Below are 21,517 nucleotides of genomic sequence, written 5' to 3'. Positions count from 1 at the left end.
GTGGGCTATCAAAATCGCTGCAGACTTTTCTTGGTATAACTAAGAGTAATAATAAATATTGTTACGTTAATTTGTCATTAGTTATCAACATATTTTTAGAGGTTTTTGAAAAATTTTAATTAGTAATGATAGTTGAAAAATAAATCATTACCTAATCTTCTTAATATTTTCATTTCAAAATTCTATATATTTTACCTGTTACAAAATTAATCTGTCAAAAAGTTAAAGGTCAAAATATGTATTAGTCATATGTTACAGTGATGTTATTCTAATTTATAACACGTCGTCATATCCTGCCTCAGGGATACGTGGGTATAATATGTAATATTGAATTAAAACACTATGTGGCCCGGTAATGACACAATAGTGTGCATCTGTATTTCCAAATAGGTACCTAACGGGTGCCACTGGATTATGATTCCACAGTCAAACTAGGATCCTCACTCATCTTATGTATGGGTCCTCTAACAAGTTACTAGAATTGTTTACTCACTAAAATGGAGGTTAAACACATTAAAGGACAATGAACTCATTTATGCCAGTGCTCAGCTAATATTTGATCTGAACTCGCCATACATGTTACACGATAATCACTTGACCAGTTCGTACAATCACGATTGTAATGCTCATCTAGGTTAACTACACTTGGCCTGTGATGGCTGGCATCATGTGGAAAGGGCAGAGAACCTCCAAGGATCTGCACAACGATATATGATTCCCTATATGTGAGGTTTGGATTCAGACTAAATAATATACATTAGGTAAACATTATTGATAAAAATTACCTTTTTGACATTTCCTACAGTAATGTAGTCAGCAGCATGACTGCTGCCGAAAATTTAACATTACCTTATCTTAATTCTATCAACTATAACCAATATACCTAAGACGACTTTCATGTGTAATAAAACGACACCAACTTAATTTATGTTTATTAAATTAGTTCGGACCTAGAAATATAACTTCAAATTAGCATAAGCTAACATGTTCAAAACTGCTGTTCTAATCTCATTAATGTCACCAATAAAACCACTAGAACTTGAATACTTTAATTGACAAATAAGCATATATTAGCATAATTATGCAAGAGAACAATAAAAAATAAGTCATTTTGATTGACAGGTTCTAAAAACCTGAGATTTATTTATTTATGTAACAAGATGTAAAATATCTGAAGTTAATTCTAATATGAATCAACTGTAACATTAATTTGAATAAGCTTAAGCCCTAGATTGGTGTAAATTTTGCACTCGTCTTAAGATACCTACTCTGCTTCTAATTCATTTGATTGCTTATGCTGTAGGTATACTGTAAATCTTCATCGTATGCTAAAAAAGATACAAATAAGGTAGCTTTTTGCTTTAAAAGCGGCTTTTTGTGTAACCATTTGTAAGTTTTAATCCCTGCCTACATTGGAATTAATAAAGTGTTTGTAACTTTCGGAAATTTATTGATTTATAAGGTGAATTGTTATGATCCGCAATATAATCAAGGAGGAAAAATCGAGTTTTCGTTTATTACCCTATTATTATTTTCGTATAACTACATATTTAGGTAGGTACGTATTTCAATATAAGTAATGTATAGGTACCACCTATATTGCTAAAATATACTTAGTTCTTACGCGTTCACTTACATACCAACACTTAGAATTCTTTGCCCGAAAACATTCTGTTACACTTTTTTACGCCTAAAACGATTTTCCACTTCACGCATTCGACACCAAAATGCAAACCATGTGACGCCGCCTTTGTAAACCTGCGGCTACCGCTTAATACAAAGAATATTTGGAATTTGTAATTCTCTCGGACAAAACAAAAATGGACCGTCCAAATTGTCCAGGGTACATGAACTGGATGAATGTGATTTTATGCACTAGTTTTACGAGTAGTAGAATTTGGTATGCGCAAAGCACGTTATGCCTAGAGAAATAATACAATGCGTGTGTTACAGTTATATTTTATCATAATATTCTTTGTATGGAGACCACATGACTGTTCTTTGAGTTGACAAAAAAAACTATTTTTTTTACAAAGTTGACAACAGATCACTAACCTGCAGCGGTATCATGGTCGCGTTTTTATCACCTGTCATGTCATTCGTCACTTTCGCACTTACATACGTGACAGGCATGATGACAAAAGATAAAGAGCCGGCCATCTTAGCCCTACTGATTAAAAGTATGTATAAACTCTTTATTGTACAAAACACAAAACACAAATTTATGGCACAGGATAGGCAGTACAAAGGCGAACTTATCCCTTTAAGGGATTTCTTCCAGTTAACCTTTGAGTAGATGAGAATTGAAGAAGAACGGTAGACAAATATAGCACTGAGTACAATAGACTAGAGGAAAGTCAATAAAATTATGAAAAAGAGGGCAAGAATAAATAATATAAGATAAAAATTTGAAGTAACAATATAACAAATATATAGAATACCTACGTTAAATATAATAAATAAATAAATATATAATATCTATAGTCACGAATAAGTTAATTCCGGTCCGATAGCCACAGCTTTTTTAACTGCCCCTTAAGCGACGCAACGGACTGCGATTGCCTTAAGGAGGGAGGCAACTCATTCCAAAGTTGAACAGCTCGTACCGCAAAAGATTTACCATACGCACGAGATTTGTGATGAGGTGTTGCCAGTGCAAGATTGGTACTCGATCAAAAGCGATGGCCACTACCATCTGCCAAAAACTTGAATTTTTGTAAAAGATAGAGAGGAGAAGAAGGATTAAAAAGTTAGTATTACATAAACGCAGTTAATCTCATTTCAAGAGACCTGTCAGCATCCTGTTAACGACGAAATGGACTTAATTTAGATCCGTTCAAAATATATTTAACATGTTAAACCGTATCATTTATTTAAAGTCAACAGCAACGGCCATCATCCTGTCTTGAAACACCTCACATCATTCCAGTGCAAAGGGTACCACTTTAAAAATGCAGTTGGTTAAAAACGACAGTCGGCTTGTTTCATCGTAATATTGGCTTATCCCAGATCCCACAGCCCACGATTCATAATATCCGAAAAAACGAAAATATGGTTTGCTAAAATAAAAAAATCAAGATGTAGTGGAATGAAAGGCCTATTTACAGGTAGGTGGCTAAAAGTTAAAATAAATTAAAGTGGCTATACCTTCGTTTTTTCAAATGCTCCATTTCACAAGCCACTTTTCTTATAGCTCGGACACTATATTTAATTACTCATTTAAAATTGTGTGTGTGAAATAAAAATCTAGAAAACTTTTAATTATTAAAAATTTCCTCGGAAAAAAATCTGCCAAAAATTACTTCGATATAACGGACCGCAAAGTTATATTTGTACGCTTGAACTGAAGGGCCTAAAAAGTGACGTGGGCAGGAATTAATTTTAAAATTAAACAGAACTAAAGTTTCATTGATTTTTTAAAGAATTCGCGTTTCTGTATATAATTAGCTTTTGATAAGGGGTTACTGCTGTCGTCACTCTCTGTAACCGCGCCATTAAAAAAACTTATTGTAATTAAACTACTCTCTGTAAAGGTACAGTCAACATCAATAACAGCAGATGAAACAACGCACCAAAATTATCTGCCACCCTCGAATACTTTCCCAGATAGTTACTCCTACTTAGTTCGCGTTTAGAAGTGTCTGTGACAATATAACTGTTCTAGATATAGAAACTCTTTTCGTTAAGCTTTTAAAGAATACTTTTGACTTATAGTCTAATACTTATGGCGCTGACTGTACACTTAATCATTTAACTTAAAAATACTTGTATATTTCGAACAATTCTAAATGTGTTGTGTATAAAGTTTTCAACACAAACGAAAGCTTATAAGCCTTTAAAAGTTATATATAGCAACTTCCTTAAACTACGAACTGTTTGCGAAATAAGTTACACGCCCACTATCATTGTTCTTTCAAATAATGTGTAAACAAATATAAAATCAAGTTAACCCATTTAACCGAACCCTTAAACCGGTAAACCGAAGTCCCAAGTCCCGTTTCATCGTGTTAATATCTATATTGACGAAGCTCGCTCAATTACTGATAGCGATCGCTAATTAGCGATTTAACCGAACTTTTTAAGGCCTGACAGTTAAATTACGTCTTTATTTATCTAAAATTTGATTTCTCGTTATTCGGTGCAGCGAGGGAGTCTACTTGAGGGTGAAAATACGTAAGTTGATTTTTGAAAATTTAAAGTTATTAGTTTCTCACGACCTGTTTATTTAAAACATAAATGTAAAATTATGTAAAGTGCCTGTCTATGTATATTGTCTGCTGTCTAACAGTAACTGAGATTCTAGATATATGTATTACATTATTAGATAATTACTCGTGACGTCACTCTATAGTTCGTTTTTTTTAGCATTAGAAATAAGGTAAACAATCTTGATGTGTCTTTTAATTGAAAACACACATTTTAAAAATAAGTTACGGCAAATATGTAACAATTATGAATCTAATACGATCATTTATATTCTTCTGCTTTCATAAGTAATAGTTACTGATTTTTAAAAAGCGTTTTACAATTAAAAGACATGTCAAGATCGCTTACCTTCTTGCAAGTTCTTTCTAATGCTAAAAAAAACGAACTATAGCTCTCTTATTTATGTGAAAAGTAGCATATTTATTGACTAACAGTATGTTTATTGCACATAAACTAAAAATGATCATGTATATTTTTACCTGCGGTCTGACAATAAATAATTTCAATTTCACAGATTGGCATTCCCGCTAAAATATGTCTCTAATTTAAAGTAAAAGATTTAATTTTCTTTAATAATGTGGAAATTATTTGTTTATCATTTTCGTAACTGCAGTTACCTAATTGGGCCCTTATTCTTTTACCAAAAACTCGTTGATTGAGTTGTTTCGAATAAAAAATATAACGACGCCTCCGTTCCCTATTCGGAGTATGTTGATTGGTATATTTCGGAAATGTCACAACAATTTTACAATTTAACATTCATATTTTGTTATTACTAAAATTACATGAAGGTATGTCAGTTCGCCACCTAATTAAGGCTTCGAGTTTTACAAGTAAATTACATGTATACCTGCAACTTATAAGTCTTACAATCTTCCTAGTAATAATAACTCAATTAGTTATTTTTTCTTAAGGTGTAATGAATTATCTAGGGACTGTCCGACTTCATAAAATGACAGGTTTGTAACCACTTGACTACCTATTAATAGGCAACTTTAGTTCAAATCTGTTGCCACTTTCAATACTGTTACTTTGATAAATCAAATTGGCTTACTAGGGCGCCGAAAATGACTTTTTTAATCGAAATTAAAAAAAAAACCTTTGTATTAGAAAGTTTAATAAATTTATGTCTAGTCTTTATTTTCGTAACGAAGAATAAAGGTATTTATTGAGTTTAAGTTCCTACTATTCAATACAATAAAATATTATTTTATTGTTCATCAAAATTGCTAAATTACTATGTACAATTGTTTACTATTACAAAGGTTATTTACTATTCGGTGGCACCACAAATAAATCAATCGTCCCAATAATTAAAAACTATTGCGGTTTTACCTTATGCGACACTAACTCTGGTAAAGATGCGTACCTATACTAAAAAGTTGTCCAGGAAATCCAGCGTGAGCCAAAAGCGGAGAAAAATACAAAAACTTTCTTATTAATTACTTACATCCTTTTCCCTTTAGGGTGTCTTCGGTAAGACGTCGTTCGATTTGTCAACGCTTGATTGACTCGCGGTTTTTGCTCTCATAATAAATGTGAATAAAAACAGTATGTTTGTATTTATGAGCTTTTTATAACGCCACTCGAAAAGGGTTTGCGCTAGATTTGTCGAAGATAAAAAAATCAGAAAACTGTAATATTGACAAGTATAGTCGGTGCTTATATATAAGTGGTTTTTAATGCGTTAAGTAGGTATTTTTAGTTTTAGTTTATTACATAAAATAGGTATAGATACTTACATCCATACCTACTCTGGACAGTAATCGAATTAGGTACTCGAAGTTTCTGTGTGTCATTTCATTACTAAATATGATTAATACGCATTACGCATAATAACATATGAAATAGTTAGAAATTTTAGTATATTTTTTTCAAAATAAATCAAAATTTTAAAATAAGTACCTATCGATTTTACAGCTGTCATTTCAAATTTTGGAATTCTAAATCCGGTTTTTCATTTTAACGCCCACGTTTTCTTACAATCTGTTCTTAATTAACGATTTATTTCATTACTTTTATCCAACAGTTAGTCGCAATTGTAATACATTTCTTAATAACGCATCGCTATCTAAAATCGCCATTTAGCCTTTAATGATACTTTTACATCGTTTCGTGTATCCGTGGTAGCCCGGTATCGAACCATCTGCCCCGCCCGGTCGAAATTTATTATTGCAATCGAGTTTCAAGTGAAATTGGGTCGAGTTAGGGACAGGTGGGACTGGGATTTACAAAATTGTAAACAGGTTGATTCGAAGGACTTTTTTGGGCGAATGAACGTTTAGATCGACACTGATCTGCCTACGACATGTAAACTTCAATCGAAAAATTATATGTATATAATAATACTTATGTATAATTTTATGTTATACGTTACAACAAGCGAATTTATCTCCGATATACCTAAATTTAGATACTTAAATATTTAATTGGAAACGAGATATCTTGGTAACACCAGATACATTCTTGGTAACGCCAGAGACATAAAAACTGTCGATCTAAAAGTTGATTTGCCCATTTACGAATAAAAATTGTAACCGAGTTAAACTTCTGAACTAGGTATTTTATAAGTAGTTATAAGTTCTTTACTACGAGTATTCGTTAAGGGTCACCCAAAAACTCCTAACATGACAAATCCCATAGTGGCCATACAATATTAGACAAGGTAAGAAAGCTTCAAGGCATTAAATTCTCATTTGACACAAATTCTAATTATGTTAATACATACTAATATGATAGCCACATAACACCTGTCATTGTGACGTGTTGAATAGGCTCCCAGGCTAATGCTAATACGGTCAAATAGCCGGAGCCCCATTTAGCTGTCTCACACAATGTCCGGCCCATACAAGTCGCGACAAGGATTGAGCTTCACACTTTTACAGCGCCTCGTCACTACGTGAGACAATTTCCCTGACTACCTTTTTTGACGCGGCCCAATTGGATCGCTTTATGCGATAGATAGATTATTGATATCGTAATTTAATATTGTAAACTAGGAACGGAATGTAATCAATAAATATTGCATATAAATTATCAAAGAATGAAGGAAAACAATTAAATAAGTATTTTGTAAACTATAAAATAACTTAGACTGCATTAGTAAAGCCCTCTCAAACTTGTCAATAATATTTATTTTAATACATATATTATACCATATATTTCATAACATAATACATTAACAGTTTTAACTTTATTTATTACATGATTATCATTTATATTTGGCTTATTTGCAATGCAAGTTAAATCATTAATATAAATAAGATTTTTATTATTTTCCAGATTTAGAATCCTGAAGAGTTTATTTATTTAATAACATTTTTATAGCGCAGTAAAACACTAAAAACTTATAAATAAAAAAAAATACCTAAGTCATAGTCACTCGGTAGGGTGTCCAGAAGGCTGACCGCATTGCCCCGCTGGATGGCAATGCTGATCCGTTGGGCAATTTTATATAGATCCAGATTTATATAGAAATTGCATATAACAAGACGACACTAAAGTATCATAGCTCAGTAAGAGTAATGGTACAACCATCAAGCAATATAACCTCATTGTAAGCCACTCAAGTTACGGGAAACTAGCCTACGCAAAATAATAAATACAGTAAATACTGACTGACACTCTTCTACATACCACTGTCCGTTGTAACTCAAGGCATGCAAATCAAGCCGGGATCGGGCTGGCCAAGTTTAGAAATTCCTTTTTCGATGTATTCCCTTTCTTGCAATGACGTGTATTGGTTTAAGTTGCCAATTCGATGCCGTTTTGGATGTTCGAGTGTGTGTGGAGTTTACGGGATGAGAGAAGGCGTTATATTAAGTAATATATGTAGTTTTTTTTGATGTGGCAACATATAGCTAGAAAATAATGTAAATTACTTAACACAAGATAAAAAAATAATAATTACAGTTCGGTAATTAATTTATTTTACTTCTACGCAATAAAATCTCAAATTGATCTAAATCTGCATATGTATTAAAGAAACGTTGCTGAGTAATCGAGTGGCTGCTTACCAAATTGCTACTACACCAGAAAAAAATATCTGAAACAGAGACTCAGTTGTCCACCGAAGTTATTTACAACTTTGAGAACAAATCAAGTTATTTAAAAAAATATATGTTTTTTTAAGAAAATTAAACTCACTCTTTAGCATATAACATCCATTTCGTTAATAACCGATCTGATTTCATCCGAGTCCTGAATTAAAAATTTAAGTATGACGACAGAAGGTGCATTGCGGATTACAAGCTAAGTATGTATTATTGTAATGTTTCTAATGTGATATAAAAGCAAGTTTACACTCGAACTGTGCGACATATCACATTGTACCACACCACGCGGGCATGTTTTACAGACCGCGTCAGTCCTACATCTTTCGCATGTTGCAAATTGCATATTGTTTTCGTCAATCAACGTTCCCGATTAGCCCGCGGCGCGACCGCTTAACGACTTCTGGTTTTCTGTTTAACTTGAATTAAATATTGCGCCTATTGTAGGGTGATTCACTTTTGTATGGAGAAAAAAAAGTTGTAATATTTTTCCTGACTTTGCTCACCAATGGAGCCTCCCCACACTAAAAACTATCTATTTCAATTTTCAAAAGAATCGAATAACGTTTAGAGGTTGCACAAGTTGAAAAGGTAGAGTGAGAACCCCATACATTGAGTGAAAATGAACTATGTTCTAAAATGACAAAATATAATGAACTGATACTAAAATCGAATGAGAAAACTGAATTTTGCGTCTAAAACACGATAAAAGCACTTTTCCTTTGGAAACAGGTGGAAAAACTGAAAAATCTTAATTAGAACATTTATCGAGTAACCAAAATCCAAGTTTATTACTAATTTTAAAATTTATTTATATGTAGAAGGTTCAGTATCACACTACTCTCCGCTTTGATGGTAGCCGTTTAAACCATTTTCTACCCTCCGATGTAGAGTCGTTGGTTATTTGAAAAATCTTTGTTGATGTTGTGCAACCTCTAAACGTTGACCGATTTTAATTTCTTTTAACGTATAATATTTTTTTCATCACACTTGCTCGGAAAAGATGTATTTACACGTAGGGCTTGCGGGCGGGAAATTGAATTTTTCGCCCTAGGGCGGAAAAAATCTTTTCCGAGCAAGTGTGATGAAAAACACTTATTTACACGTAGGGCTTGCGGGCGGGAAATTGAAATTTTCGCCCTAGGGCGGAAAAGTGTTTTATACAGAAGTTTGTTTTTATTAATTCTCCTTTTTTTCCTTACAAGTGTGATGAAAAACATTGTGTGTGCCACGGGCGGTAAAGAAATTCCGAACTCGTGAACATTTTAAGCCCTCGCTTCGCGTCGGGCTTAAAATTGACACTCGTTCGTAATTTCTTATTTCCCGCCCTTAATACACAATGTACTATTTATCAGTTAGAACAAGAATTCGAGCAAAGTCAGATGAAAATCGAAAATTCGGAAAAATGAAACACCCTAGCCTATTGTTCTGGAGCCCTGGATTTTGTGGTCAGATAATTGAAATTGCGGCATTTGTTTTACTTACGACTTATGTTTTGCTTAATATATTGTTTATTTTTTATTTACTCGCTGAGGGATTGTACATTATTTTGCGCAATGTCATAATGAGCTTGGTTTTTTTGTAATATTTTATATTAGGTTGTATAAAAAATGTTATTAACCATGAAAATTATCCAATGTAATATTAGGTTTGCATGTTAGCATTGCTAAGAAACCTTTTTTAAAATGTGTTTTAAAGATACAAATAGGCGCTAAACCTAAAACTCGTTACTCTTGCTAAGTAGGTACTCTTTTGTAAATTAATACTAAAATTACATAAAACACCTGTTTTCATTATTCTTTCGTGACAACAACTAAAATAACATTAATCACAAAACGGACAAATTTAACAAATTTCAATTACAAAGAAATAAATAAAAACGATGATGTAAGCTGGAAACAATTTAGCAAATTAATAAGGCAACATTCTATCTGCATATTAATTTCACCACAAAACAACAATAACTAATTTGCAGAGGCGGAAAGCACTAAAATACGCATCCACTTACCGCCTTCTTCGTTACAACCCAAACAATAATTACAGTATAGTTACTGTATGATAAATATCATCCATTTGTATTTCAACCAAAAACGCACATTTAAGCATGAATCTCCCGATACAATCAACAATGATTTAAATTTAGCCGAAAAAATTACTTAATTAAAGTGACGTATCTCGCATGGCAATAATCAGATAAAATTATTAAGATTGCAACCTAAATTTCGGACTTTGATATATCATTCATACGTTTCGGAGATGCTTGTTCAGATAAAATCAGGTCAATTTATAAAATGTAACTTTGTAGTCGTATATCGATCCTTGAACAAATTAAGGACGTTGAGTTATCGCGCGAAATAAATCTACCTTGCTAAGCTAAAACGCCGTATCTGCCTACTGCCTTCTTAATCACTTACGACTTTTTCACTAAGGAAGTCTGAACAAAATATGGTTTTGAAATTCGACGTGTACTAAGTTGGGTTCGCATTTTTGGTAACGATAATGATGAGATGAATAACAAGTGCTTTTGAAATGGATTGGGTGTGTTTATGTTGAATTCTGTTGCAAATGACTTCAGTTAACGCGTTATGGAGATGATGTAATGAAATGATATGAAAATGATGTAGATGCAAGTAAGGCAGTTAAAGAAATAATATATGTTGTTAATAAGTACCTACACGGCTTCTCTGGGAATGAATCGGAAGCGCTCAGAAAGTACAACTGGACTAAATTAAATTAAACTTTTTGCAATGAGACATTTTTTGGTTACGTAAATAATATAAGCAACGAGGCCATTCAACCAAGCTTTACAATCTCACGCATTTCATTAAAATAAAAGCAAATACGTTACTAAATACCTACATTTAAGCCTACACGCTCCAACACGAAACTCGACTTTTTCGCAAAAATTCCAACGAAAAGAATCCATTTAAATCCGCTGTCTTGTACCAGAGCAAGAGTTGCACTCAATCCGTCATCGCCTTCTTTGAACGAATCGCTAAAGTCACGGTCATAAACATGTATACATTATTCACCTTACGTCATGGAAATAAGACGAAAAAGTGTATACATGGTTATGACCACGGATGTACAGGAGTAAAAAAAGCGAGGGATATGTTAACAGAGGGCAGTCACGCCATCTTGTTAACCGAACGTATTATTATTGTACATATTTTATTTTATTTTTTTAAATAATGTGAACCCGTTTCTGAATTGGTGAATGAGGAAATCAGTTTAGTAAAATACACATTGTTTGCACGCAATCGCGTTTTTGGAAGCACAATGTAACGATTGCTTATTAAATTTGAGTAATAAATATTTTGCTCAGTTCCATATTTCTACATTGTAATGTAATTTTCCTGTACTGATTTTTTTCTAGTTTGCGATGACTTACCTACTTCCAAATGCTTCTACAGACGTTGCAACAAATGGCATACGATTTTAGATAATTGCTGCTTAAGTAGGAGCAAGGACTTCAATCGTTCGATCAAATGCCACAATGTATTGCTAATCGTGTGTAATTACACGCATCGTTGACGTTTGTAGAGTGTTAGCGCGATACTGGCGTTAACTATATTCTTGTCTTTGTTGTAGAATTATTGAAACTAGTTTATAGTAATAAATTAGTAATATTTTATTGTACTTTTACATTGAGATGTTGACATTAAGTAAGTTGTTTTTTCTTGTCATTGACATATTTCAAGTATTTCAAAATTAGAATGCGCGCCGCATCGTAGGTTCTTCTGGCGGCGCTAATGCATAAAGGTTAGATTGTTAACATAGAGGCTATAATCAAATATGTTTTCAAAACAGTGTTACCAAGAGAGAGCATTATCTCATGTAAAACGACATTGAATTACTTCTTTTCCAGTAAAAGGAAATCTTTATAACAGATCTTGTCTAAATGATGTACTTCTTTAAAAACCAATACAAGACTATAATGGGTTATTTGGTAATCACTAAAAGAAAACTAGAGTACAATTATTTAACCAAGTACAGTTTAGCAATGTAACAACTAATAGGTACAACAAACTGAAAAAAATCAAATATTTATTAAACTAAAACATCTAAAAGTTTTGGTAACGACAATATCTCAGTGTAGTTGTTGATTCAACGTAACTAAATAGCGCTGTGTCATATTAACTGGAGAGCGTGAGAAAAAACAGTATTAGATCATTCGTATTTGTCCAAGTGTGAGCAATTTTATTGTCAATTACATTCTTGTAATGAAATAATACTACAAGTATATTGCGCAATAATCGGTAAGTTTAGAATGACTAGCTTACCGCTATCTTTATTCTCAATTACCTACAATGTAATCGTCTTAATTGTGATATGACACATTTAAATATTTTAAATACACATTAAAGAGACGTTTTACGTAATTAACATCAGAAGTTATGTATAAAAAAACATTTTTAATTGTAAGAAACTGGGTATGTTCACTCTTCTTCCAAGCAAAAAAGACGTATGTCAATGTTAAAATCATATGTAGATACGACTTTTTAACAAAATACAGTACAGCAATCACAACATGGTAACTAGAATTTCAAATCCAACTTGACATTTTAAATACTCGTGTATTAACGAGAACGACCTTCCAGCACTCGATGACACTCAAGTTTACAATCGTGACTACCATATTTGCTTTAATTTTTTAGGCAGCACCCAATTTTTCGGCCCCATCGGCACTCAAGAGCGATAACACTTGAGTGCTGGGCTTCGAGTAGGAAGTGATGCTGTCATGTCCAAGTGCCTTCGGTATGAGTATGACAATAATCGATAAATATGGGCAACGGTGAAAAAATCGGTCAACGCACCGGACTTTGACGCACGAGCTCAACCGCTCAAAATACACTAGGAATACTACTACCCAAGGTACTTACGAAACGTACTTATAAAAAAAAACAGAAGTCGTCTGCAAATTCCCCTTAAAATAATGTCCGGGGACGCAGATACGCTCAAAGAACCGAAAAATACGCTAGGTGAAAATGTTTTTATGTTTATATACTGATGCTTATGCTTTGAAAAAAATCTGAGTTTTGTATAATAAAGTAAAATACGGTCGTTCCAATCTGTCAAAATTCTCGTACGTAATTATGAAACTTGTGCATTAAAAAACATATCAAACGGATGCAAATATGTCATAAATTGTTGAACGTGAAATCAATATCGTTAAATAATTCGAAAACGGCGTATCAAATTGGTTTCTTTCTTTATGACTGCAATATTCATTGAAAAGCGTAGTTTATGTTTGTAATCAGTCCCTTTAGGGGTCCGTAAAAGTAATTACGCTACTGAGTTACGCATAACTCAAGAAAAAACAAATTTCCGCAGCTAAAAACTCGTTGTTTCCAATAATTACAACTAGTGCAGTAATTTAAGCTACTAAATTCTACGACGCTTTCAAGTATTTCATTGTACATATTTCATATATCAAATTGTATTTTGCTAACATTCATGAAATTCCTGACAAATTAGAAGAAGTATGAAAGTGCGTGTTAATAGGATCCAAACCTAAATCGTTTGACATCACGACTCTTTTCATTTTTAAATTCTTACTTATAACCCTGAACCCTATAGATGTAGGATTAAATGATTGATACCAATCATAATGAATTTTAAATTTAACAAAATGAATCGCGAGCATTTTCCGTAGACGTAAGTATTAGGACGTCATAGGTAAATATGTATTTTGAATGTGTAGAAAATAAAATATATCAATCATCGGTTCATTAGCTACTGTTTTGTACATAATATGAAGTACATGCTTATGAAATATAAATCATTTTTTTGCAGATGAACCAACAATGCAAAGTTTGCGGGGAGCCAGCCGCCGGCTTCCACTTCGGCGCTTTCACCTGCGAGGGCTGCAAGGTAAATATTTATTTATTGTGCGACACACTTTAAGGTCATACGACATGGTACGGATGCGGCGAAAGTTGGCTAACAACGGGGTTCCCACCCCGTTTGTCGGAGAAATAGAATCAATATTTATATTTTGTGTTCTGGTCTAATTATTTAATAAGTATGTGGCGTCGAGAAATCCGTTAACTGCTTAAAAAGATAAATGAAAAAATACTGACGAAGGCGGGTTTTTAACTTTTTCACAGAATAATGATCTTTTAGGTAAAGACTTAAAGAGCCGCCATATTCAAACTTTATCACGAATAATTAAAAAAAAATTTGTTTTAATCGTTTACATTAAGTACTTTTAGTTTTCATTCAAAAATATTTGCTGCAACAAAATTAAACAATTTTAATTATTAATGAAAAAAAATAATGAATGATGAAAAAAAATATGAATGAAACACGAGTTTATGAACAAAATACACGAAACATGATAAATGTAAACACTTAAACAGTTTAAACAACATCCAATAATTACATAATGACTTTAATATTCTAATGGCCTAATGATCTCAAAAGCTAGTAGCCCTGGCAAAGATTAAATTAATTTTAAATCATTACTTTAACTTAAATTGCATCGAATGATTAATGGGGCTTGCACAATTGAACGGAATCATTACGTGTCACTTATTATATATTTCATAGCGATTGAATATTATTCTGAGATTCAAAGTGTTTGTGACTTTAATGTTCTGTAACTCATTTATGACTTTACGGAAATTTTCTTGTGTTGTTATTTACAAACGTCTCGGTTAGTTTATCTTAAGGTAGAAAGTCGCATATCTGCAGTATCGCGTATTGATTATACGGCTTGTAGCTAATATTATTCACTAAAATATGTCATCTTCTTCGTTATAAAACGGTACTATAATTCGTGAGGATCACAATTTCAAAGACTAATTTCATTTTATGAGTTGAAATTAACATTTAACTACCCATGTTAAACACAGAACTCGTACAAAATTAATATAAAATAATAATAATTCATCCCCGAATTGTTTTCCTTAATTAGTGCTATGTGCGAAGTGACAAAGTGTAAGATATATAGCTGTGTGATAATATAAAGCGGGAAACACAAAGGTTCTGTAACGAGTGGGTAAATCTTTACGCCCTATTCATAAAACTTTACAAGCCTCAATTAGTTAATTTATGTTTTATTCCCTTCTTACAAAAACATAAATCAATATAACAGATAAAGATGGTTAATAGCTATTAAGGCTAGTAGCGCGTTTGTTAAACACTATAAGATGGAGATCAAAACACATGATGAGAAATTCAAAGTTGAAAATACCTATTGCTGTTGATAAGATAGAAAAAGTTCGAAGGTAGTTTATTACCAGACATGAAGAATATCTTGGCTTCTAATCTACGCCAATGGTTATAAACATACATAGGAAATACCGTTTATATGTACTTTCTGTCAGGAAGCGCTGGTGGCCTAGCGGTAAGAGCGTGCGACTTTCAATCTGGAGGTCGCGAGTTCGAACCCCGGCTCGTACCAATGAGATTTTCGGTATTTATGTACGAAATATCATTTGATATTTACCAGTCGCTTTTCGGTGAAGGAAAACATCGTGAGGAAACCGGACTAATCCCAATAAGGCCTAGTTTACCCTCTGGATTAGAAGGTCAGATGGCAGTCGCTTTCGTAAATTCGCCTACGCCAATTCTTGGGAGTAGTTGCCAAGCGGACGCCAGGCTCCCATGAGCCGTGGCAAAATGCCGGGACAACGCGAGGATGATGATGATGATGTATTTCTGTCAATTGTCAAATAACTAATACTTCCTATAGACGAAGAGCGAGCGCCACAATCGTACACATTTGTTTTTTTTTATACCACATCGGTGGCAAACAAGCATACGGCCCGCCTGATGGTAAGCAGTCACCGTAGCCTATGGACGCCTGCAACTCCAGAGGTGTTACATGCGCGTTGCCGACCTTTTAAAAACCTGTACAGTCCTTTTTTGAAGAACCCCATACTGTAGAGCCTCGGGAAAACCTCGGAAGGGAGCTCATTCCACAGCCGCCGTCCGCGGGAGGAAATTACATTACAGTCAAAATTAGATAGATAAATGTAAAAATTGGTATGATCGTTAGTAATAATAATTATTATGTATGTATGTTACTTTGTGATAATTTATTTTTACTTTATGCTGTAAAAGATACCTACATTTAGTATTTCAATTACGCATAGTTAAGTAAGTATATAAAAAAAATGCAACAGAAAATAGAAAAGTTAGAAACTTTTCTATTTTCTGCTGGATATTTTTTTTTATCTCTTGCCAACTTACTATAAAGCGGTAAAAACACTTAACAACACTAATAACCTGAACATGTCAGAAACCCTGTCATGGTTAACATTTTTTACTTTTGAAAATTCCCTTCGCTTCACGTAATAAAGCCGAAGGCAATTTGCTACTCCAAATCAATTTGCCAACTTTTTGTCCTTGATAATGTCGCTGATTCAATTTTCTCTACAGTATATCCTTGTAAACTGAAATAAACTTTATATTATAGTATGTAAGGTACAAATTAAGAAATTAAAAGGGTTGAATCTTCCTCGTCAGTTGTTTTGTCGAACGGATTGCAGTTCTGACTTGTGGAACCAAAATGGCGTAATTCGGAGATCTGGCAAATTGCTGCACTCATTTCCTTTTTTTTTCATTCTTCTTAGCAATTAATTTTGAAAATTTGGAGTTTGTGAGTTTACAGAATAGGCACGACTTTAAAATATAAATGTGTTGAAGTAAACTATATTAAATTCATTCTATTACTCGACTTATTAATGCTCAATAGATGACACCCTGCTACCAGTTCTTTTGACAACGGCTTAATTTTAAAGATGACACGGTGACAGAACAGTGGTGACCTTCGAGCAACACGGAAGGGAGGCGGCATTCGCACTATTTCCCCTCTGCCGAGGTACAAGATTAGCGCGTCAATCTAATCTAGCGCGGGTAATAAAACTAGTTGCACTTGGATTTTTCACTAGACCAAGTCCAGACGCGCGCGTGAACACTGCTGCATAAAAATGCCTGTTTGCTCGGTTTTTTGTTATAAAAAGAGGTCGGGGACATCAAATTTACAAAAAGAAAGTGTTACATTTCACGTGTAATATTTTTTTTTACATATCATACGTTTAATTACATTCAAACACAATTATTATATTTTAGTCTCATGTAATTGTTGGATTTATCGATTTTGCTCGCTCAGTACAAATTGCGGATCGGTCGAGCGACAAATCCGACTTCTCATCTCTCAGAATACAATAACATACTTCAACGAAAATGTGTTAGTGTGCGTGTTGTGACACTTGTCACTCGTCCGTACACAAAAAGAGATCGAGGTTTGCAAGATTTGTCTTTGACGTGTGTCATTTTCTATGTATTTGTGTCGTCATTACAGATTGGATTTTGTATGTAAGTGTGTGAGAAGTGCGACTGTGTGCACCTTTCCCCCCGCGAAAAATGGCAGAAAGATTTGTACGGTGAGATATCGCTTGGGCCCCTCCGAGCTTCGAGCAACACTGGCTTTCGATGTGTCGGAAGCCAGTGTTGCTCGAAGGTGGTGACACTTTAACATTAATGTCATTTACTTTACAGTTATTATGCATGGTGGGGCAGCCTTTAGAGCATAAATAAGCCATAAAGAATTTCATATATCGTTTGTGATAATTTGAATATTAGTTCAAACATAAAAATTTAAACATTTATAAAATATCTTTCCTATTTGTATTCTCAACTCCGTTAATGCATTTACTACACTTTAAAATACATAATTTATTGACGGCGTGAAAACTACAATTATGTGACCAAAAAACGCGCCTTGGCCATACCGGATCTGAATCATTCCCAATTAAGGACCACCCAAGGCAGCCTATTATAATATGTCATTGTTAATAAAAAATAACTTTTCATAAGAGTCCCCAGCAAGCTCGGCCGAATTTCACCTTCCCATACAAAAGGAGTTTCGTTCTCGTTTTAAAACTACGAGTTGGATTGTAATGAAACTTTGCATAGGTATACAATGACATGGGGTATATCTATTCCTGTAATTAGTTTCTAATTTTTATTATAGCTCCAGTTTATAAAACAAACGAAATAGAGCAAAATCAAGTTTTGTATGAAAAACTTACATTCGCTGTATTTTTTTAACTAGGTATGATAGCTGAAGCTACATAAACTAATTATAGGACTAGAGGTCTAGATATACCTTATCCTATTGTAAGTACCAAGTTTCAGAGCAATCTAGCTAGTTGTTTTAAAATAAGAGTGTAACTACGTTTGCACGGAGAACCGAGCTTTCTGAGGACTCTTAAAATATGTTTTTTAAAATTGGCCAATCGATCTGAATGACAAAAGACTTAAGCTTTTAATGATAGAAAAATATGTTTTCTAATTTAGAACTCATAAGTTATAACTCAATACAATAAGGTCGAATGTGGTCTTTGAAAATTTACTTTTACGCCCAATAGTTTCTAAAGTGGAAATATGCTATAAATCGTCCGTCATTAATGAACTAGCAATATATCAAAATCTAATTAATTGTCACAGTTTTAAGTTAAAGATAAGTTTGCGTAATAATTACGATGCGATCTTAATAGGTGGGCGACGTAGGCATGGAAATGTCGCTTTTATTTCATTCGGAATACGGGTGTTTGTTGTCATCAAATGAGTGTTGCAGATACGAGGTTGAGTAAGTATAGCGGCGATAAGTAACAAATGCAATTATTTGTACAAATGTATTTTTTTTAACCCTCATTCTACTTTTTTAAGCTTTGAACTCTTTCGCCTTTATGAAAAAATCGATATAACTACAATTGGTTTAACAACAACAACAACATAGACCTGTGATATATGTAATACGTAGGTATCTTGGAAACGCGAAAATATTTTAGTAACGGTATAATTCCGAACCGGCTACACAGTAGCCAATACCTTGAGTAATAGAGTTGACTGAACGCTCCAAATTAAGTAAAAATATCCGGTAAACGTTTACTTAGCGATAAAACTATCGTTTTAATTAAAAATATGTCAATTAAAGTCCGGTTTTACTTATCAATATTTTAATTATGTGTCCATTATTTACGTGCGTGACGAACAATTTATTCGACACATTTTATCCCATCATTAGGTCTAACCGAGTAAGAATTCCACTGATTGGAGGTTTAACATAATTAGGTATTTATTCAAATGTTTAAAACAAACACGGCGTGCGTGGGCGCCGGATTTATGTTTGGGGAGTGCCCTTAATGCGTGGTGGTGTCATATTTCTAGCCTATTTGAGGATGGGACGGGTGACGTGGTGGTTCCGCAGGCCTTTATTTAAAAATCAAAAGATTTTTTTTTGCGTTTATGTATGTTTAGGCTTAGTAGAGTCGGTTGCACCACACTGTCTGTCACTGTCTGTCTGTCTGTCTGTCTGTGTTAAAGCATTTGCGAAACTTTATGGTATGGGAAGTTTCATAGTTATCTGCCGAGTGACGTTGATCAGTCTGTCAAGTGTGGATAGTGCAACTGGGCCTTAATGTTTTTAGAAATGTTTAGAAATATACAATTGCATAGTATACTCGTGATTCAAAAATTGGAGTTCGTGTCTTTTGTCTTTAAAAAACATTTTGCATTTATTTGTGTGAAAAATGTAAATAGCTAAAAAAAATTTTTTGTGTAAAAATGTAAAAATCATTTGTGAAAATATAAACAGGTTTAATTCAAAAACTATTACTAACAATTACTTTTAATTATGTACTAATACTGAGATTTTTTTGCTCTCAAATCGATACGTACTCGTACATTTATGAGTTATTATCTAAGGAACCCTAATCCACATGCATAACGAACATTTAACTAACGTTCTGATTAAATTTATTATGAATGTGAATTGATTTCTTTATGTCGGCGATTTAATATTAAGTAGTTTTTTCGCATTATTGTTGATTTCGAGATAAAATTTAATGAGACCGAACTCTTTCTAGTTTAGGCGGAAATACAGTTTGATAATGTTTATGATCTCGTTAGAATTAATTTTTTATTAGATTGCCGAGTTGAGTTATTTATTATTATTAGTGATTAACCCTTAAACAGGTTGTGTATCTATAAGTACCACATAGCAAATGATTTTTTTTTGGCGAGCTGAGTAAATACAACGACCGCAAAATGTCATTGCCGTAAAGTCTATTAAGTGGGTGATATCGGAACGTAAAAAAATGACAGGTGTCAAAACAAATTTCTTTGAAAATTTAGTTGTCGATTTCAAATCGACAAAAAATTGCAGTTTTTGTACGTTTCTCCCGCTGTATAAGTTCGCTACGCCCAAAAAACTACTGTAAGTATTTTGTTTTGTATTTTTATGGTAGATTATTAGATAATGTATGTGTAGTAAGTCATAACTTAACTTAGTTATCGTTTTCTGATAAAATATTCGATCTAAAAGTTTGTGGTTCGTATGAAACCTCTGCCCGTCTGGGGCATGTTCGAGTGGTTTATAAGTGGCCTCTGCCCTGCAAGGAGTTTAGATGACATTTAAGGGTAAGATTCATTACTATGAATGAACCCTCATAGTACAAAAGTAATATATTTTCCTTTGGTTTTTAAATTAAATATTTATTCAGCGGTCAATCTTACGAGCCACGACATCCATGCGAGCCAAGAAAGTGTTGGCAGTTAGTGCATTTTGTGACGCAAGTGTAAATGTGATGTGCACATGACTTGTCCTTAAAACTACTCTGTATGGCTAACAAGGCAGTGGCCATATAAGGACCACGTAGCACCATTGCTCACGAGCAGTGGGCATATAAAAACCACCGGGTTTTTTTTATTGAATTAAGGGTAATAAAATAAAATCAAGAAATTACTTTTCTTTTTAACCTATTACCTACCCGAATCAGTAATCAAAAGTAAAAAATGCGTCGGGCCTGTTTAAGGGTTAAAGTGTTTATTATGTAGGTGCGGTTCTACTATTTTTAGGTTTTAGGTCTATGCCAAATTAAAATGTTTTCCAATGGACGGAAACAATATCACACCTGAGGATGCCGAAGACCGGGCTAAGTGGAGAAGATTGAGTAGGAAAGCGGACCCTGGCGCTAGGCCGGGAAAACGCTAGGTCGAAAAAGAGAGAAGTTAAAATATTTACTCGTAATTGTTTCTCTTCTGAAAATACCTATTATAACCGTTTGTCATTACGAAAGGACTTTAATTAGTATATATTTACTAAGAAAACGAAATACAAGTTAAAACATAATAAACACGTTTATTTTATATACAATCATTCTCAGTCGCTAGATAGGGTGCCCAGACGGCTGGCCGCATTACCCCGCTGGTTGGCAATGACAAGATATACATATAGTTGCCAG

At 33.5% G+C, this 21,517-nt stretch overlaps 1 protein-coding gene across 1 annotated transcript in view; it reads left to right on the top strand.

The window, feature by feature from the left end:
- Positions 1–14,045: 14,045 nt before the first annotated feature.
- LOC134795325 (protein embryonic gonad-like) overlaps positions 14,046–21,517 on the top strand; it is a 65,879-nt gene continuing 58,407 nt past the window's right edge. Inside the window, exon 1 of the mRNA XM_063767145.1 lies at positions 14,046–14,132. Within this exon, the coding sequence (XP_063623215.1) occupies positions 14,055–14,132 (78 nt within the window). The 5' untranslated portion in view covers positions 14,046–14,054. The remainder of the gene's footprint in view (positions 14,133–21,517) is intronic.

The sequence above is a fragment of the Cydia splendana genome, chromosome 12 (assembly GCF_910591565.1).
Source record: "Cydia splendana chromosome 12, ilCydSple1.2, whole genome shotgun sequence".
NCBI lineage: Eukaryota > Metazoa > Arthropoda > Insecta > Lepidoptera > Tortricidae > Cydia > Cydia splendana.
This window is presented reverse-complemented; position numbering and strand designations above follow the sequence as displayed.